Source organism: Apus apus, chromosome Z, assembly GCF_020740795.1.
Source record: "Apus apus isolate bApuApu2 chromosome Z, bApuApu2.pri.cur, whole genome shotgun sequence".
NCBI classification, from domain to species: domain Eukaryota; kingdom Metazoa; phylum Chordata; class Aves; order Apodiformes; family Apodidae; genus Apus; species Apus apus.
The window spans coordinates 64,651,097-64,671,427 of record NC_067312.1 but is presented as its reverse complement, the minus strand read 5'-3'; the positions used below and the strand labels follow the sequence as shown (position 1 = coordinate 64,671,427).

General features: G+C 43.2%; 1 protein-coding gene across 6 annotated transcripts in view; it reads left to right on the top strand.

Moving 5' to 3' along the window:
• NRG1 (neuregulin 1) overlaps positions 1-20,331 on the top strand; it is a 283,515-nt gene that overhangs the window by 176,856 nt on the left and 86,328 nt on the right. For 5 of the 6 annotated variants that reach the window (XM_051642337.1, XM_051642334.1, XM_051642336.1 and 2 more), the window contains exon 1: positions 8,588-9,933. The exons of the other annotated variant lie outside the window; for it this stretch is intronic. In XM_051642337.1, coding sequence (XP_051498297.1) covers positions 9,306-9,933 — 628 coding nt within the window. In that variant the 5' untranslated portion in view covers positions 8,588-9,305. Of the gene's footprint in view, positions 1-8,587; positions 9,934-20,331 lie in introns of those variants that run through there. 6 annotated transcript variants of the gene reach the window in all.

The window sequence follows — 20,331 nt, the reverse complement described above, 5'->3', positions numbered from 1 at the left end:
AATGAAATTATGATTGCTGTGAACTCATTCTGACACTTACGTATGTATGAGTGCGTAAACACTCATACACATACTGTTGTTGTCAGTAGTGGTGATAAGAAATATCTGGGTTCTGTAGCATGTACTCGCCTTCATCCATCCTATAGTAAGCTTTAAAGACCTGGTTTTTGCTCTCTCACTGCCTCCCATGCTCTGTATCTAGGTTGTCCAATGTATAGCAGAAGGGAGTGTTTCCAAAACTGCTCTTACACCATCCAGCAGCAATGGCCCATATTGCCCTGTGCTGTGCATCCCAGTGTATTTAATGCAAACAAGCTATAATGAACCCATTTGACCCTGGTGTAAGGGTCTGCTCACTGTCTGGAGCAGCACAGAATCTGTTCTGCAGTCTTGGAACTGTATCAATGAAATGAAAGCAAAGCAGATAGATTTCTTTAAGGTTTTGGAGCTTCCTCTTTGCTGTTTTCCTCTCTTGCTCTTGACAAGACACAACCCATTGCAGGAACATTAAAGTCCTGTGTATGAGAAGAGTTAACTACCTTGTTTCAATTCAAATTTTGATTTCTTAAAGGTGAGAGTTTTTCTTTTGTGCCAGACCATATATAGCAAAAAGTGAGCCTGGGTACAAGGGTAAGAAAGATGTGAGCAAGCATCTTAAAATGCCTGCTGGGGTTTGCATTCAAAATATAGCTATGTAATAAAAACATATTTGATTAGACAACTGAAAATCCATGACTAGATAAAAAATCTCCTCTGTCATACTTGTGTGAATTCTTCTTAATTATTTGCTGGAAATTGACTAAGTTTTCCAGCCAATGCCAAAGAAGAGATTCATGCCTTATATGGCTTTCTGAATACACTAAGAAATAAATATTAAATATTAAATGGGTTGGATGCTAGGGTTCTGAGGCATGATGATAGCTGTTGCTTTTGTTACTGTTGGAATTTTTTGCAATGTTGCTTATCTGGTTTAAACAGTAAACATCTCAATTCTGCTAACTTGAGTGAGCATGATCAGGCTACATATAGACATGATCAGATCTGAAACAGCCAGTGTAATTGAATTAATGTCTTGATGTAGGATAAGGCAGATTGAATTCATTATTTGGAGGTATTTGCAGAAAGCTTCTAAGCAAATCAGATCTTGAGCTGAAATCATAACATTTTCTGCAAATTCTGAAGCTTGTGGATTCGGAATGTAGAACTATACTGTAAGACATACTTTACAAATCTAAGGCAGTAATATGTCAATGTCCTATCATTAACACCTTTTTGTTTAATGGTACAAAAATTCTTCCATGCAGGAGGCTGGCTGCATGCATTTGACTTCTTTCTTTTTGTTGGTTTTTTTTTTTTTTCTAAATAGCAAAACTAATGAATATACGTACACTAGAGAATTACTTGATAAAGTCCATGAGTAGCTGAAATTTTGAAAATGGCACTTTGGAGTAAAGGTTGATGCCTTTAGTTTTAAACAGCAGCAGTTGGTAATATGTGCAAGTAGAAAAATAATTCTGTCTTTACAAAAAATGGATGATGTGGTAAGTAGAGTCAAGATTTTTCAGAATAATGAGTCTTTTGTTTGGATCTTCTAGGAGCTTCTGCCTAAGTCAAGCCTAGATTCAGGAAGGGTCTTGGATCATGGTCTCACTATTCAAAGTCTTTGGTGAGAGGACAAGATCAAGGGACTGCTGTTCTCTCAAGAATGGTACTATCCCCGTTCTTCCAGCCTATATATGTTTATGGGGCCAACTGACAACTAGTTAGTAAGCTTAAAATAAATTATTTTTAAGACAAAAGTCAGTTATCTGATCCAGTTGAGAGCCTGACCACATTAATTTTTGCCAGTGACAGAACTGAAGTAGCAAAAGAAGAGAGACACAGGGAAAAGGATGATACTGCTGCCAAACTTTGTTTTTTATGAAACCGCCGCACTACAGTCCAAAATACCTTTTCAGTTCCTGAATTAGGCTCTGACTCAAAAAGGCACTTAGATATATGATGTAGCCCATCTCTAATCAGGGAGGCATTTCACCACTTGTTTAACTCCATGCATGTTTAAGTATTTTATTAACCAGGGGTCAGTGGGGGAGGGATAATTCCTTGATTCAGGGCTTTCAGGATCTTTACTCAAATTATCAGTGTCAAATGATTCGCCCATTTGACCAGGAGCAGCACTGTGAGTGTGAAGGCTGGCCAGCACAAAACCCTGCATAGCCATGCCTTTGCACAGAAGCATCACTGCTCCTGTCCTATGAACAGTTTCTTCCATCTGAATAAATTGGCTCAAATGCAGGCACACAGATGCATTTGAGCACTGAGGTGTGTGGGCATTAACAAGCAAACTTGGGCCCTCTGACTGCAATGGTGCCCCAGCTCACTGCTGCACTATGAAAATAAATAATCGCCCAGGAAGGTCTGCTGGAGACTCCAGTGACAGGGTGAAGGTGGTATCAGATCTGGAAAAACAACAACAACAACAAAACCCACATGCAAACCAAGCAAACCAGAAAAGGCCGCATGGTCTTTCTGCTACTGCTTCTGCCGCTTCTGCCCTCAGGCAGGAGAGCCTAGCTGAGTGCATTATATGTCTTTGCATCTCTTAAATGCTCCTTTACCACATGGCAGAGCTAATTTTCATTAGCGTGATCAGTGGCAGGGCTCATCCCCATTTTGTGACTGAGCAGAGGCTGAGGGAATGAGTCAGTGCCATTGATGAAAGCCTCTGACATTCTCAGTTTGATGTGGGATTTCTGTGTCTCATGTAGTGGCACCAGCTCTGCTTTTGATTAGGCAGGAAGAAATTCAGTGTCTCACATTTCACTTGAAGATGAAAAGACTCAGAAAACCTTTTGGTTCCCCTGAAATAACAGCCCATTTTATGGCAGTTTTCAGTTTCTATTACTGGTTGTAGCTATTTTGAGTATATAAACATCTCTTGTAGTTGTGTTGCTTCAAACCACGGTTTCTGCAAGCCACAGCTATTGTACTTAGAGAAAGCATGTTCCTGGTGTAAATGTACACGTGTAATGTCAATACAGAAAACACTGCCACAGAGGCAACATGAGTTCTCTCAAATGCTTTCACAAGCACTGAAGCTTATACTCTGTGCTCCAGACATTTCCAAGAAATATAGTGTGGGGACCCGCTTCTGACACACTTACGTGGGTAGTGAAATAATTCCAGTATAGTTGTTTTGGCTTGAGGCTATGGAGATGCTTTGGATACAGTCTGCTCATGTCCCTGTCTCCTATGTTGTCTGAGGGTAGGGGGTCTTTCCACAGCAGCCCTCTTATATACCAGATTAATTAAGCACACTAATGATTCTGCTGACGTTGATGTATTTACCCTCATATTTGAGGCTGAATATGTGCTGAAGGGTTTGTATTTTTTGTTCATGTTTTCCTGCATTTTCTTACAGGCTTGATGTTTCTTCTCAGTCACATACGGTTGCAAGTAGACAGAGGGTTTAAAAAATATAAAGGTGGAAAAGGTGGGAATGGGCAGAGACATACAAACAGCACTATCAAATGTGTCCTGTATGTTTTCTATAAGGTGAAAAATGGGATGTATGTGTGTGTGAGTGACAGCCTCTCCCATTTTGAGATTTGCAGTTCCAGTGACAGGACCAGTATAGCAGCAAAATGAAGTGCCATTTTGTGCCATTTGAGCTGAAAGATGAGGTTTTTAGCAAAGGCTTTTGGAAGGATTCAAAGAGTGCTGGCATCAATCCAAGGGAGATAGATTAAGGAGGGGAGGTTGGTAAAGCACTGAAAGGAGAAATAAAGGAATTGTTTGCATTGTGTGTGATAGGCCCACTCTTCCCACACCATGACTGCTGGCAGTGATGCTGCTTATTGGGCCTGCTCACTTCCTTTTGGTCACCCTCCCATCTTTAAATAGTGCACTTATTTAATTTGCAGAAAGTGCTTGCAATCAATAAAAGAGGTCATTTTATCTTCCTCATCAATCTTTTGTTAATCACCATATGCTTTTTTTCTTTTTAGCTTCTTGGTTACAATGCTTTTAATTTCTCAATGTATGGAAAAAAAAAAAAAAGGGAATGCAGTCAAACTAGTGATGGAACAGTTGATGCCATATATTGCTGCTTGCTGCTTTTCTGAAGAATTGGCATGTTCTTAAAGAAAAACAGTGGTCTGAGGGGACATGACTTGCCCTGCATTGATCTGTGGTCCTCTGACCACCCTTTCTTAGGCTTTCCAGGAGAGCCATGAATAACCACTTGTGTAGACATAGTTTACTTCCATAATGTCCCAGTAGTTGCAAGAAAGTAGACAATACTTAAAGCATCTTTTTATGGACTACATTATTTAAAACAGATGGTATCTGAAATCCAATGGCTTCCATTAATATGACTTGCCAAGCCTAATTTCCAAAACCCTCAGCAGTTTTGGATCTGATTATGGCATGAACAAAGGGTCACCCAAGTTAAATGGCTCCTTTCTGCTCTAATTTGCAGGATGTTGTCAGTTATGGTCACATATCTATTTAAGTTTCATTCACATCTTTGTAGCTAGTGAGAGGGAATGGTCCTCTGCAGTTAGGTAATAAGAAATCAGCCTTCTTTTAAGACCTGTAAAACTGGAGGAACAGATGCAGTTTGATCATGCTCATCACAGGCTGGAGGTTAATGCTGATTTTGGCTTTGTGTCTCTCCTTGACTCTTTTGGGAGGAAGCTTAGCAAAATAACACTTGATTCTTTGCAAAAACACTCCACAAAATAAAATTACAGTTTTCTAAGCCTCTGAGTTTCAGTCTCACTTACATTTGGCTAGAGTCCAAATCTCAGTCACAGATTAGCTTCATTAGTGTAGAATCACACTACTTTTTCCTCTAAGCCAAAGAGACCCAAGCCACATAATAATCAGAAATAAATCTTTGCACAAGGACCTAACCTAATTACAAACAGGCAAGTAATTCTGTTCCTTATCCTTTTATATTGCCCACCAATAAGCTACCCTAGTAAAACTTTGTTAACTCCAAGGCCATACTCCCTCTTGTTTTCCAGGGTCTCCCTTTCCATTAACCAATTGCTGGCTCTTCTCCAAGGCATTCATCTCCTCCAGCTTGGGCTAGAACCCATGTTTAAGCATGTAATGCCAGTTCTAGCACGTCACTGTAGAAATGTAAAAGGCTCAAAACTGCAGCTGCAGAAATTTATTTCTGCATTGCTTCGGGGAGTAGAGGGAACAGGAAGGAACACCAAAACCAGCAAACTGTACCCTAAGTTTACTGTTGTATATTCAGATGCAAAGTGAGAGACCATCTGCCTTTACTGCAGCCAGGAGAGCTGGCAAGAAAGGTAGCGTGCTCCCTTACCGACCCAGATGCAGTCAAGTGCGCGGTTGCGCTTTTGTCCAAAAGGTGCAGAGAGGAGCCAGCTCCGTGCCATATCGGGTTGCAGCGTCCCGGGCAGACCGTGTCTTGGCTCTGGCTCTGGCCACCTGTGGAGCGGGGCCAGGGAAAGCAGCCTGGCCGATGATTCAGCATTGCCTTTCTCCCTCGTTGGCCGGGGAACCAGGGGAGCCGCCAGGCAGCTCCGAAGCCTGGGTGCTGCCTCGCTCTTCTCCGCGCATCCCGCAGCTCCAGCGGGGCTGGGCGGGTGAAGCGGCTCCGCAGGCTCCCCTTGGGGGCAAGGAGGAGGAGGAGAGGGGGGGAGGAGGAGGTCTGCGCCGTGCTGAGCAGGCAGCCTGCGCGCCAGGGCTGGAGGTGCGGCGGGGGAAGGGACCTGCAGCAGCGGAGGGTACCGCAGCCTGGAAGGGAGCCAGGCCCCACCGGGATGCTGCGGCCGCGCAGGCGGCGGGAGGGGCTGGATGGCTGCGTGCCGGCAGGAGATGGTGCAGGCAGGCAGGGCCCTGGCCGGTGGAGCAGAGCATGAAAAAGCAAGGAAGGCAGCGGGAGCGATCCTGGCTCCGTTTTGCCAGGAGAGCTCGGTGAGGCAGGCGGGACCCCTTTGGCGTAGCCCTTTCCCTGCCCCTGCAAGCTCATGGCCCCTCCAGCAGCAGCGTGAGGAGGGGGGCAACGCACCCACATGCAGAGGAGCCACTGCAAGTTTCCCCACTGGGCTTCGGGGGCAAGAGGCTTTGAGGTTCTGCGGGGCTCTGTGCACACGGAGGTGGTAGGCTGTGGTCTGAACCAGTAATAATCCCTCTTTCTACTGAGCTGTGTTGCACTGTGCATGATTACTTCAGTTTCAGCCCTTGTAAGGAAGGCACAAGATCTCCACATGCATTTCTGTGCACCTCAGCACTAGGAAGGTGTAAGCAATGCAGAAATTTAAATGAAAGCAGTTAAATGTGGATAGACTGGAGAGCAGTGAAGATTACAGAAGACTGAACATGGATAGTTTGTGTGGAAGGCCAGTGCAGGGAAGTGGATTAAGCACAAGGTCTGAGCAGCAGCAACATCAGGGGAAATCATCTTACAAGAAATAGGAAGGTTGAAAAAACAGAGGTGGATAAAGAAGGCAAGTAATTTTTAAAAACTTGTGCCAAGCACTCAGATGCTGTAGTAGCTTGTCTGTGCGATGAAGAAAATACTCCTAGCTGATTCTCAAATTTCACTCTCCTTTAAAGAGTGATGCTTCAGCACCTCACCTGAGCAGCAGCCTGTGTGTGCAAAAGTATGTCTTATTTCCCCACATTTATCAGTTAAGCAAAAATCTCTCTTATCGGTTAATCCTTTCCCTAGGAACCTTGCTAACTTCTACCCACAGACCATCACAGCTGTCATGACTGTTGCTGTGATGTTACATTTACTTCAGGAGCTGTGTTACTGCTGTTTTAAACAGGTTTTGAGGTATTTGAAGAAGGCTGCGATCATGCAGAATATTACCAACTAAGGAGAACATGGGCTTTGTAATAAGAGGAGCCATGCACGTAAATATGCAATTCAAGCTGTTCATTCTGTCTGAGGTTACTGATCACATCATTAACTTCAGGACTGTATACTTCAGTGGTAATGTAGACTAGATTGTATGATGATTTATCTTTTTGCATTCTTCCAGAGAGTGTTATAACTGACTGTGCTGTCAGGTAAATTCTCCAGACACTTGACTGTAGTAGCATCGTGATCACTTCAGTTGGCTACTACAGCCTCACAGGAAGCTTTGTGATCAGACATCTATGAATTAATCCTTCACATGAGAGTCTGTGAAAACACTATGGGATTCACTGAGATTTTGATAAACCTCTTTTCTGCGAATGCTGCTAATGTTCTCATGGAAGTCTGTGGGAGGGGAGGAGAGAGTTGGGAGACAAGAGAGACAATGCGGGTAAAGCAGACATCTTTTTTTGTCACTACCAAAAATACATAACTACAAAGGAGATTACCTTTTGGATCCCTGACTAAGATACCAGCAACAGTAAGTTTAGGGCCATTTGTAGCACTTGATTCTTTGTTCCTTTATGCATCCTGCAGCCGTTTAGATGAAGGAGAAAGAGGGATTCGCGCTGCCCAGTCTGTAATGCAAATGTCTTCACAAAGTCTAAGAAACTGGCAATTGAGTTAAAAGTTCCTCTCCTTTTATACATATATCTGCATTGTTACACAGGTGTACCTTTCTGTGGGATACAGAAGAGGCTGTGAATAGCGTGAATTCTAATCTTACTTTCATTGTGTTAACTGGACTGTTGATTTACTCATGCATTACACTGCACCGGTGGAAATGGGCATTAGTGCTGTTGGTAAAGGGGGAGGCATGGTGAGAAAAATTAGGGACAAAGTGGAAGCCTTTTTTTTTTTTTTTTTAATTTTTGTATTTGTCTAAGAAGGGGTGAGGTTGTATGATAGCAGCATGCCAGCTCTTGAAAAGCATGTTCAGGAGCTGGCTTTAGCCTGAAGTCTTTGCTTTTTTGGTTTTGTAAAGGAGGTTATAGATATGTATTAAAAAATAAATATGCAAACCTCTTTGTAATAACTTAAATACAAATTTGTCGGAGAGAGGAATGTTTTTGTTGGTTGGTTGTTTTTTCCTCTGCTTGACCTAAGATGCATCCCGGTATTATTCCTAGTGAACTAAACTTATTCAGGGGCTCAGAAGGAAAAGCTGTTTCTAGGTGCCAGGCAGGGAGAAACTGCTGCTGGAAATCGGTCTTTCCCGTGGGAGAGATCGGATATCAGACTGAGCGAGTCCAGCCCAGCCCAAAGAGCTCCCACCGACACCCGGTCCTCGCCGGAGGATCGTGCCATCCATGGCCGCCGCAGCCTCTGGCCGCGCTCAGGCTGGAGAGAGGGAGCGGGCGGGCGTGCAACTCCTGCCCGCTCCCTCCCTTTGATTTGATGGCCTTTATTCCTCCTAATTGGATAAAATAGGAAGTCACTGACAGTCCTGCGTTGCTGGGTGTACTGATTTCCCTCAGACCAGCCCTGCAGAGGGTGGGGGGTGGGGTAGGGGGAGGAAGGAGCGAGTCTGTACATCAGGGAAACAGACTGCGAGGGGGCTGGGGGAGCGGGGCGGGGGGGGGTGGGGGGAGTGGGGGGGAAGGAGGAAAGTGAATGAGAGCTCAAGAAGGACAAAGAGGGAGGGGAGAGAAAGGGAGTTACCACCGTCTTGGCATCGCTCTTCCTTTCAAACCTCTGTGTAATGATATTGTTTGCAGTGATGCTCAGACAGCGAGCACCTGCTGCTCTGTAATGATTCAGCCGCTTTCAGCCGCCGCTGTAACACGACAGGATGCTGCTGCTACTGTCACTTCTGCCGCTGCCGTTACAGATTTTCCTTTTGCTCCTTCTACTGCATGACAATTGTTTTCCTCGTCTAAGCAGATACCAGCCTCAGATGCTCAAGGTGAGAGTCTTGCCTTTCGCTCTGGGCTATTGGTTCACTTAATCCATCAATTTGTTTCGTGTGCGTGGTTTTCTTTCTCCCATCACCCTCCTTCCCCTGTCTTGTTTTGTTGTGCTTGCTTTTGGGGAGATGTTTCTTCCCTCCTGCAGAAGAGCTGGAATTGCTTGAGAGGTGTTTAAGGAATTATAAAAGTGGCCAGCAAACAGGAGCTCAGTAATTGAGAAGCTACTCTTGCTTCAGAGAGGCAGAACGATCAACAGAGGGCTTGAGGGCAGGGAGGGATAGAGGGGGTCTCGTTTTTCCTGTGCATTCCTCCTTTCCCAGTTTGGATGATGATGATGCTGAGCTTGGACCTTTTGTTGACTCCCACTCTGTGATTTTTGCAGAGCGCTGTGACTATTACTACCATCTCTTTTTGTCTGTGTCTCACAGTAATGGACTGTGATAGAGTTAAGGCCTTTTGGAGGTGAGCTGTTTGAGAGCTGATGCTTAATCATGTCTGAAGTAGCTGCCGACACTTTCCCCAGCCCCTCAGCTCAGCTGAGCCCTGATGCATCCCTCAACGGGCTCCCGGCTGAGGAGAACATGCCGGGGACCCAAAGAGGGGACAGGAGGGTCCAGGGAATAGCAGGCCTGGCCTCAACCTGCTGTGTGTGCCTGGAGGCAGAGCGACTGAAGGGCTGCCTCAACTCTGAAAAGATCTGCATCGCCCCTATTCTGGCCTGCCTGCTCAGCCTTTGCCTCTGCATTGCTGGCCTCAAGTGGGTCTTTGTGGACAAGATTTTTGAGTATGACTCTCCTACCCACCTTGACCCTGGGAGGATAGGACAAGACCCAAAGAGTGCTGTGGATCCTACAGCTCTGTCTGCCTGGGTGCCTTCGGAGGTGTATGCCTCACTCTTTCCCGTACCTAGCCCCAAGAGCAAGGCTGAAGTGACAGTGCAAACTGACAGCTGGCTCGTGCCCTCCAAACCATTCCTCCAGCCTTCTCTGTATAACCGCATCCTAGATGTTGGGTTGTTGTCCTCTGCTGCACCTTCGATGTCACCACCCGCCCTGGAGCCTACCACAGCATCTCAGGCGCAAGCAACAGAAACCAATCTCCAAGCTGCTCCAAAACTTTGTAAGTAGAAGTTATATGTTTCTTTGTTTCTCCTTTCACAAAATAAAAAAAAAAAAGAACAAAAAAAAGAACAAGAAAACCCACCCCACACACCCAAAACAAACAAACAAAAAAAAGGCACTTACGTGTTCCGCAGTTTTCCTCAAGAAGGATGTATGAGTGGCATGCAAAGTTTAAATGTGCTAAGGCAGTTATAAAGGTGGGTTACCTTCAGAGGAGAGCACCTCAGGGCCTTGGAACTTAGTTCTGAGGTGTGCCTGGCAATGAAGAGGGCTTTACTTTGCACTTGGTAAAAGCACCAGTACCACCCTTTTCTCTGCATCCACTTAGAGGCAAATACAAGATTTACTTCAAGGGTTTATCTGATAGCTATTCCACATGGTCTATCAGCGTATTTTTCTTATAAATTTGATTTGCGTTCTGTGCTGGATCTTCCATGTGTGTTCATTTTCTTTGCCTTGCCTGCAGAGCACTTCTGCTACCTCCTTCCTGGAGTCTGTTGTTGGCAAGCATCCCTGTCATCCTTCTGAAACAGTCAGGGAGAACAGTGGGAAAGAGCGGCAGCGTATTTGAAGCAGTTAGAGACTAGAAATTATTAATTTATCAGTTAGCTTGTGATCTTTCCCTTACTTTTAAGAGATAAGACACATTGCTCTGTGTTTTTCCCCTCCTCCAGGAGCTGATTCTTATTGAACCTTTTTCTCAGACTGCCTCATTGACTTTTGTGGGGCATTTCAGGAAAGCACTGTTGATGATGCTGGAGGGGTCAACTTCCAAAATAGTCTTTGCTCATCCTTAAATAAAAAAATATCCAGGGTACTTGGATTATTTTCAGTAGCAATCAGAAAGCATCAAAATACTGCACTGCTGAAATGTAATTCCTTTGACATTCATCTTTTTAACCCATCAAATCCAGAGCAGATCAAGCTGGCAGTTCTAGAGCTGTGTAAAACTGTGGGACTCTAGTAAAAGAGAAGGCAGTGCACTGTTGTGCCGAGAGCACAGGGTTGAGGTTTCCTTTGGAAAGCTGCAGTGGCCAGAATGAGTGACCTTGTTCCTTGCATTTTGCCTTGCTGGACCCCTTATACCTTCCCTGTAGTGCAGCAGGATGGCCAGCTTGTAGGTGTATGTCCTGGACCTTGCCCTGCAGCCCTGAGGTCACCAGAAGTTTGTTACTGCGTTTAGCCCTACTAGGACTGGACTCAGTACAGATATATGGCAATTGGATTAGATGGAACATTTTGGGTCAACCACCTTGCTGGTGAAAATGGCATAACTGCAGTGTTTTCAGCGGGGGTCTCTTCAGCTGAGATTTGGTCCTGAACAGCAATACCAAAATCACTGAAATAAAATTTTAAGTATTCATGTAGAAGCCTTTTGCTTAGTTAATGGCTTACAACCAGCCTTTGGATTAAAAGTAATTTGTAAGATGGAAATAGTCTAATGGGGAAATCTTGCTGTGCAGTTAAATGACAGGGGGCTTTGTCTGTGGGAGGTAAGACATTACTTGAATTATTGGGACTCTTAACCGCTTTTGCAGTTATATAGAACTATACCAGGTGATTATTTTGTTATTTCTGATGCTTCAAATCTTTTTTATTTTTTCTTTTCTTAGTGGTACTGTAAGTGACATTAAGACAATACTTTTTACTTCACAAAGTGACCAAGGACAACCATTCAAACAAAATGGCCTCTTTCCTGTGAGAAGGAGAAACAACTAAAAGAGAGTTATGCCAGAACAGCTCTCACCCCTTTGAATTTCCACATGTGAGGAAAGCCTTTATTAGTAACCTGCTAACTTCATCTCTGAAGTAAAGGAAGTGGGGGAAAAAAAGAGATTCTTTGGAACCCTCACTGACAAAAAGCCATTGTCTGCATTTAGATCTGCTTTTATTTGGGAAATAAATGCTTGTCCAGAAACTAGGTGATTGAGTTAACTTGTTGTTCTTTTTAATGTTACCTTGATTTTTTTTTTTAAGATAAATGTGTTTTAAGGCTTCGTAGGCTTTGAGGTGGATATAGACTGAAAGGAAAGGGAGAGCTAGAAGCAGGTCAAGTTTGAGTTGCTCTGAGGGAGAAGGTTGTGTAGATAGTACTGATTCTAGCTGTGGCATGTAACTCGGACTGTGGCAAAGGGCTGCATTTCCCTGCAAAGAGAAAATAAACACACAGATAAATAAATAAATAAATAAATAAATTGCTGGAAAAGTACACTGCAGAAGATTTCCCTAAGAATTCAAAGAGGCATGAAAGAACTTTTTTGACCACTCTAAAAGAACTGTCTTGGGTTTTTTTAGACAGCTGCATTTCAAACACATCATTGTGTTTTATGTAGAGCAAGATTTGTAGAGAGGTTGACAGATTACATCAGCAATAACTTTTTTTTTATGAATGCCTTTGACAGCTATAAAATTCTCAGAGAGATGGCTTGGAAAGTAGCATCTGCAAATTGGATTGTCCCTTCTTTTGCCTCTCAGTGTCCTTTTTACCATTTCAGGCAGAGTGAGGTAACTTGTTCCCAGAAAGCCCCTTTTGTGCTGATTTTTTTTTTTCCAGTGCAGAAATAAAAAAGAACAGACCCATCTCATATTCTGTGGTTGATGTATTGCTTCTGAACCAGGCCCTTCCATAAGTTTCAAAACCTTTTCTCTTCTTCTCCTGTCTTTTCTGGCTTACTCAGCATATTCCCCTTAAAGCTGTATCCTTCAAGGTCATAGTCTGCTGAGAGCTAATTGATTCTTATTTCTCCTGGAGCCTGAGAGAGAAAGCAGGAGAGAGACAATCCTAGTAATTGTGTCTGGTGCATTAGATTCAAGACTGGTCTCACTTATATTATTATACTTTGCCCTTTATCAATACAGAAATAATCTTTTCCTTTCTATTCGGTTTCCGTTTTACATTGTAGCATCATTTCTCCCTTACTGAAACAGAAAGGAAAGGTGAATATTTTAAAGCATTCCCTTATTTAGGAAGCATGTCAATCTTAAAAATTACACCAGAGATTTCATTACAAGTGGGATGTGATATTACATGCTAGCCTACCACCTTCCCCCTCTGAGAAGATATGCAGATTGTAAAGGTGCTAACACAGTTCGAGAGCTAAATTTTAATTCTTTCTGCATCATCACCTTTAAATACAATTCCACCCTTTACCCAGGCTAGTAATAGAGGCGGCCCTGTAGTACTGTCAAAACTGTGTTATTGTAATAACTGAATCTGAACATCTGCAAACCAATCACTGCCCTATTGACAGATCTTTTCACTGCTCTTTCTTTCCATTTAAGCAGATTTTCCCCAGAACCACCCACCATATCCATGTGGGGTTGCCTTTCTGGGGTGACAGCTCTGCCAAAAGAGTGCAGCGCTCCAGCATTTTGGCTCTGCCTCAGACCTGGGGTGCCCAAGCACTTGTCTTTGGGACCTTATCTCTCCTGACCTGGTGAGGTGCCGCGGGACACACAAGGAGCAGGGCAAGAGGTAAATCACAGCACAAAGACTGTGCTGGAGTGGGTTCTCCTGTGAGTGGAAGCAAAAGGCTTGGCAGAGAGCAGGGCATATCTGGAGGATATGCCTCTCAGGTAGCACAGCTGTGCTGCACCTGTGTCCTTTCTGCTTTTGGCATCCATGGCCACCTTGGGTGCTGTGTGCTCACAGACCAGCTGCATGCCTGGTGCCATGCTGGAGGTCAGCAGGTGACCAACAGGCACACTGGTCACCTCTGTGCCCACCTTCTGCTCCCCTCCAAAGTTATCCAGGCACAATGTCTGAATTTCTTGTGCATCTTTAGAGCTAAGGAAGGGAAAAGTGGAAAGAAAACTAACCTATCCTTTTTTATTATTTTTTATTATTTGTAGTGTAAATCCTGCTTGCAAATTCTCTCTCTTTCATCTCCCCTTGCTTTTTCTCAGCTCTGCATCGGATGCTCTTTCTCCTATATACTGTGATTTGTGAAGGTCTGTATTTTACCTCCATGGCAGGCTGTAGGGGAGTCTTTCCCTCCAGTTATAGCTGTTGCAGCCCTGCTGGAGGCTTCAGTTTATGGGCAGCAAGGGGTTTGTTCATTGCAGCTTCACAGAGTGTTTGCTCTGTTGACCAGTCTAAGTCTGACCCATGCTTTGCAGTTCAAATCCTTGTCACAACACTGCAGGGTTGAGTTCGTGCCTGACAGCCTCTGAAAGTGTCAAGGTCAAGGAAATCCTGGAAAGTCATGAGGGACTGTACTCACAGAAGAGGAGAGCAGAGGATACTTACTGCACAGACCATATACCAGCCTTTTCTATGGTCACTGTTACTATGCAGGGCAGTACTACATGGGAGATTGCTTTTTCCTCAAAGTTTGAAGATGCAGGAAGAGAGCACCTTAAAGGAGATGTCACTTCATTTCTGATATTTATGTTGATTACCTTCAGATACCTGACTTAAGTGCCTACATTAAGAAGCTAGGAAGCCTTCAGCTTCCTATACAGCATAAAGGAAGAGACCTCCCCCAGGCGATTCCCAGCATGAGTGTAGCAGGAGTAACTCTGTTTCTCCAGTTAGTGTACAGGGACACTAACCTTGCAATTCAGTTTCTAAGTTAAATGTCTGCTACACAATATGAAGGCTTGTTTTGAGATCCCTTACTTTTCTTTGACGTGTCCTGTGAATTAGCAGTATCTTGTCACAGGGTAGTTATAATGAATCATGGTTAAGATAGCAGACAAGTTCTGAGCCTAACTCAAGAGCATAATAAAGAGTTGCTGATCTCAGTAAGCCCTGGAGACAGTACTGGGCCTCCATTAACAAGCAGCAATAAAGCAAGTGCCACTGTACTGAGCCAGCCCGTCTGTATTTCCCTGAAACACTTCTTTCTTTCCTGTCCCAAAGGTCATGGTGGGTTACAGATGTATATACTTGTGGCAGGAACACACAGAGTAAAAGTGGGATTAGGACTGATGAGGTGAAATGCACAAGATGCTGCAATTTTTTAGGGAGTTCAGGTCCATTAAGCCTTCTAAAGTGATAACTGAGACCTCCTCTCCCCAGCCCAGTTAGTCACACTGACTTTAAAATGCCCTCAACAAGCACAGTTTGTTCAGACAAATGTATTGTTTTGTTTCTTTTTGTATCTCTAACATCTTCCTTTTTAAGTTTCATTATTTGCATAGAAACAGTTCTTCTGTTTCACTTGCAAAGGACTGAACTGGTATGTCTTGCATTTCTCTCTCTTGGGCAGGCACCTCAAATTCATGGCTTTCAGAATCACCTTATGGGTGTGGCTTTTCTTTCATGCACCATGCATCATGGACAGAGCATGATGGAGAGAAAAAAAAAAAAAAAGCTTCCTGAAGCATTTTCTCTTAATAACAGTCTGAATTTCTCATGACAAATATTAGTCTGCACTTGTAGTTTTCTTTAAAAGCTTTGTTCTACTTTGTCAGCTTCACTGAAAATAAGTTAAGTATTCATGCTATATGGATCTGCATGGTGTCCCTCCTCGTTTATATACATATGCATATGTAAGTATAGAAAATACAATAGTTATGTGGAGTATATGGCCATTGTTTCTTTATTAAAAATGCCATCTGTGACTCTACTGCATAATAAGTTTCTAAGCAAAACTGATTAAAAATTGATGGTATAACAAACCCCAGGGTTTGGATTTCTACTGCAGAGGACTGAAATTATCATCCTTCAGTATCTATTGTACTTTTAAGTGAAATAGTTAATTTTCTATAGATGCACTGCAAATAAACACATGCAGCAACCCACCTTAGATTTGCAGTGTCTATCTTTGGGGTGCAGAGAACCCCTGGGAAACTTTCTCAGCATCAGATGAGAAGGCAGAATTCAGCTTGCTGGAGGCTAAGTAGCAGGTTAATTGTGATGCAGAGCTGGAATGATATAAATGAGCGTTTTCATCATTTGTAGTCTTGCTAATGGAAATGCAATAGATTTGCTGCAGAAATCCAACTCGGAATCAATAGCAATGCAATGAGACAGCTGGTTCAAGGAGAGCACATGTGATGCCAATCTACTGCAGACAGTACCTGGCAGAGACTGCTCTGGCTCTCTCTCAGGAAAGGCCAGAGAACCCTAGAAGATGCCACAGCAGGTGATGGAAGACTTCTGAAAGGAAAAAAGCTTCTTCAGAAAGGATGGGGCAGTGTTAGGAGAAAAGGTTTTCCCTGACTGAGGGAAGAGAATTGTTTTCTTTGAGGAATCCAGATCTGTTTGGACCCAAAGATGTCCTTTTTGTTGGTGGTGTTCTTTGTGTTTTTGTTTTGTTTTGTGTTTTTTTGGTTTGGTTTGTTTTTTTGTTACAAGGTACTAAGTTAATCAAAACAGGAGTTTTTGTGCTTCAGGTCACGTTCAGGCCACATTAAATGAAGAAAGAACTGATTCATGGTGCGTAGTTTTGGAGAAGGGTAGGTGGTTTTAGAATATCTCCTGCTAAGGGCTTCTGCCCTCTTGTTCCCCAGGCAAACCATGGAGAGGAGCAGGCACTACCTTTTTGTGGATTGCTTTGTAGTGGGCACACTGGCTACCTTTACTATTTGTACTGCAGGGAGCCCAGTTTCCTGGAGAGTAAGCACTGTGAATCACATCTTGGTCTTTCATGTTAAAATATTATGTGAAGTACCAGACTCAGAAGGAGGTAGGCATTAAACTCAAGAGTCTGAGCATGACCGTTTTTTGTCGATTAGAGAGCTCTTGAAAGCAGCAAGGGAGAAATACCTATGCATCATTCTGGGGCAATGGTAGTATCTGCTTATTTACAGCCTGTCCTGTCTCATCCTGTCTCTCATCCCGCCTCCCCAGCCCCAGTATAGTTTTAGTCACTGAAACAAAAGGAAAGCTTTTTGCTAGGGAAAACAGGCAGGAACAAATGCAGTGGGACATGGCTGTTGGCCACTCACGGCTGCTCTAAACAAAAATAGAGGCAAGGTCCATCCAGCTCTGGACATGGGTGGTGGTGTGGCATCCATCTGTTACCTTTGCTTTTGTTTTGTTTCATTATGAAAGCCTTATTTTAATATATATCTTCTCACAGAGTATATTCAGCTTTTTCACATAAGCATTCACAACCTCCTCCTCCACTTTTTCATTTTTATATCTATGCTTCGTTCTGGAACTTGCTGGCAGTGCATTCTCATAACTCAGACAGCTTTTTATTTTGGCAATGAATATTGCTTCAGTTTTTGAGATGAAAGGAAATCAATACTGGGTTGGTAGTCACATGGCACTGGGGGGAATATATAAAGCTGTGATCTTAAGCATGATTCCTGACACAGTCAGTATTCTTGTGGAATTCCTGAAAGATATTTGAATTTTGCCATTTTTAACAGTCAATTAATTCATGTGATTAGACAGATCAAAGGAGAAAAAAAGAATATCAAACTCATTCAAAAGCCTTTCTCTTATGCAAAAAAAAAAAAAAAAAAAAGACTCCCAGCTCATAAAAGGTTACTTGAATTTTCTAATGTAACTGGAAGCCAGTGTAAGGCTGCTGGAACTGGATCTAGAGAAGATGAACAGGCTTTTAATTGCACTAAATTAATCTGGATAGTTAATTTATTTTTTCATATTGAACAAGATGGCCTGAATTCTTACTGGCACAAAGGTTCTCAGGTCCGTAGCCCTGTAAGACCTAGCAGCGCATTGGGATGCTATGGTCCATGACCTACATGACACAGAGTATATTCCTGATGAAGGTTTCCTCCAGACCCCCACTGACAGCAAAACAGATGCCCTTATACTACTTTCTCTTTTAAACAGAACCACATGCTTTGACTTTGAAAATATTTGTTTGCATTCTGGATGTTCGTTCATTTACACTTTCCTCTCCTAGGTTAAAAAGCTCTTCCATGCCAAGTGTTTTTTCCTCACAAAGATGTACATACACTGTAATCAACTTTGGATAAGCCTTTTTGACTGGCCGGAGCAGCTGAGCTCCATAATTCTCCCCATGGAAGGAATTGTTTTCAGTCCTTGAATTATTTCATCCCTCTTCATGCTTTCTTAGTTTTCAGATAAATAGAGCTGTAATTTTGATAAAATACTTCCACAGGGACTAGTCCAAGATCCCAGTGGAGGATAGAAACTGTTCTGTGTCACAGTCACTGTTTAGAAGCACATAAGATGCATAAACTAGCCCCGGTGCCTGTTTAATATTTCAGAGTAAATAAGTAATGATGTCCAGTCAGAGCAGGAGATCTATGTCTTAAGCATACAGAGGCCCCCGCTGTCCTGCTTCTTGTCCTCAAGGTCACATGGTGCTTCTTTCTGGCATGGAGCAACAATCCTAAGGGTGAGTCAAAGGAATAAAGACCAATATCATCCATCCTTGGTAATGCTGGGTGCATTTTATGAAGAGTTTCAGCTCTCTCATTTCCCGGTTCTGTTGTGCTCTAAAGAATGCCCTCAGCAAGACTTCTTGGAAAAATTCAGCTCAATGGTGTTAACTGTGCAGGGGCTTGCCTCTTGATTTCTGCTCATGCTTTCAAAGATTTCTCCCTCTGTGCCCTGCTGACACTTCTATTCTTGGTCCAAGGACCACATCATCAGTTTGCCCTTCGTTCAATTTGTTGTCTGAGCTCCTGCAACATTTGGTTCTCCCTCCCAAAAAGCAGAAACATCCCAAGGGCATGGATTTGTGGGAGGGAAGGATTTGGTGTTTGCACATTGATCCTGTTTACCCAGCTGAAAGACACTTTGCTTATGTGATGGGTTCTCTTACATTCCTGTCCTACAGTGGGTCTACTGCATGGACAAAAACTGGTAGTGCTGCATGGTGCCCAAGCATCTTTTATCATCACAGGACATGTGATTTAAGAAGCACAAACATATCAAGAAAGTCACGATGGCTAATTATTTCAAGATAGTTCAGATTTTTAAGACATTTTTGTATATTCAAGATAGCATTTCTTGGACTGTGGGTGTGCTCAGCAGGACAGTTAGCAGTGTGAAGGTAATAGTGCCTTAGCAAGGGAAAGAAAGTGTAGGGGAGTAGACGAATTACTATTTCTGTATCTAATATGCACTGGTCAGGGAAAAATGTAGTGCCTGTGTTGTTAGGGCTTTAGGAATTAAAGACCACAGGATAAGACAGACAACAAAAGGCTTCCTGCTGTGTTGATACAGGGGCTTGGAGAGGCATGAGCTCATACTTGCAAGTGAGGAATAGTAAGGAAGGTGCCAGAAAACCAGGAATAAATGGCCATATCTGCCTTGCACAGGAGAACAGGGGAGGTCTGATCTTTCTGGACTGGAAGAAAGCAGGAAGAACCTGTTCCCCACAGGTACCTGCAGTCTGCCTAAGACTTGCAGGAGATCCTGATGCAGCCCTTCCCCCTGCTGAGGGTCTGGACTATAAAGATAGTCACCCTTTTTTTGGCCATGCTGCATTTCTAAGGGAATCTCTGCCGGGCAGATCCTCTTGCCATGCAGCCGTGCTGCGTGTAGGCTCCTCACCAACACTGAGATCCAAGGAAGTGAGTTTTGCACCGTTCTTTTCCCTGCCTGGCCAGGGGCTAAAACCACTCCGTTCTGCCTGTGTAGCAAATGCTGCAATCTCTTGCATTACTTTGGTCAAAAGCCCTTGGTGCATTCCAGCCATTGCCTCACAGAGGTTCCTCAGCTCACCCTTGTTTTTGGAGACTTTGATTTAGTGATAGCATCAATAGATTTTGAAGGTTCTCAGTAACAATTTTTGCAAACTCCTTCAGCTATGCAATTTTCAGGACATACAGCTGTGTATGTATTCTGTTTGTGCAGAAAGAAGGGCTGTGTTTCAGGATCAAAAAGCCAATAAATGCCTTAGCACACAGAGGCTTTTCTTCAGTCAGTTTACAGAAAGATACCTCAAAATTCTCCTTTTGCTTTATAAAATGGTATCCAGCCAGTAAAACCAACAAATGCACTGGGTTTTGAACATGTGAAAGTTCAAGAATCTCTGTGTTGCCTGCTAGCTCCAAGCATTTGAATTCACCATGCTGTAGAGATTAATGGAGATCTCTCAAGTAAGTAGCTTTTCAAGCAACTCTCTAATTTTCCTAATTGTTGCTAATCAGCTATTTAGTGTTTTTCCTTCTCCAGATTTGGAGTAAGAATTAAAAAGAAGTGTTCTGTATGTCTATTCCTTTAACTGTGAAAGCCCAGACAAAGAAAAAAGGAAAATATTCTGATGCTTCCTTAACAGGACTGAGATCCAGCAAGCATGGCAGTATGCCAACACTGGAGGGAGAATTTGGTACCTAAATTTACTTTCTCCTAACAGATATCTAGCAGGTTCCCCAAGTTGCAGAGTAGTTTGTGCTTATGCCTGCTTTGCTTTTGCAGATTATCTTTAATGTCTTCTCAGGGCTGTTACTGATACTTTCCGAATGCTAATACACATTGATTTTAACAAATGGGTAT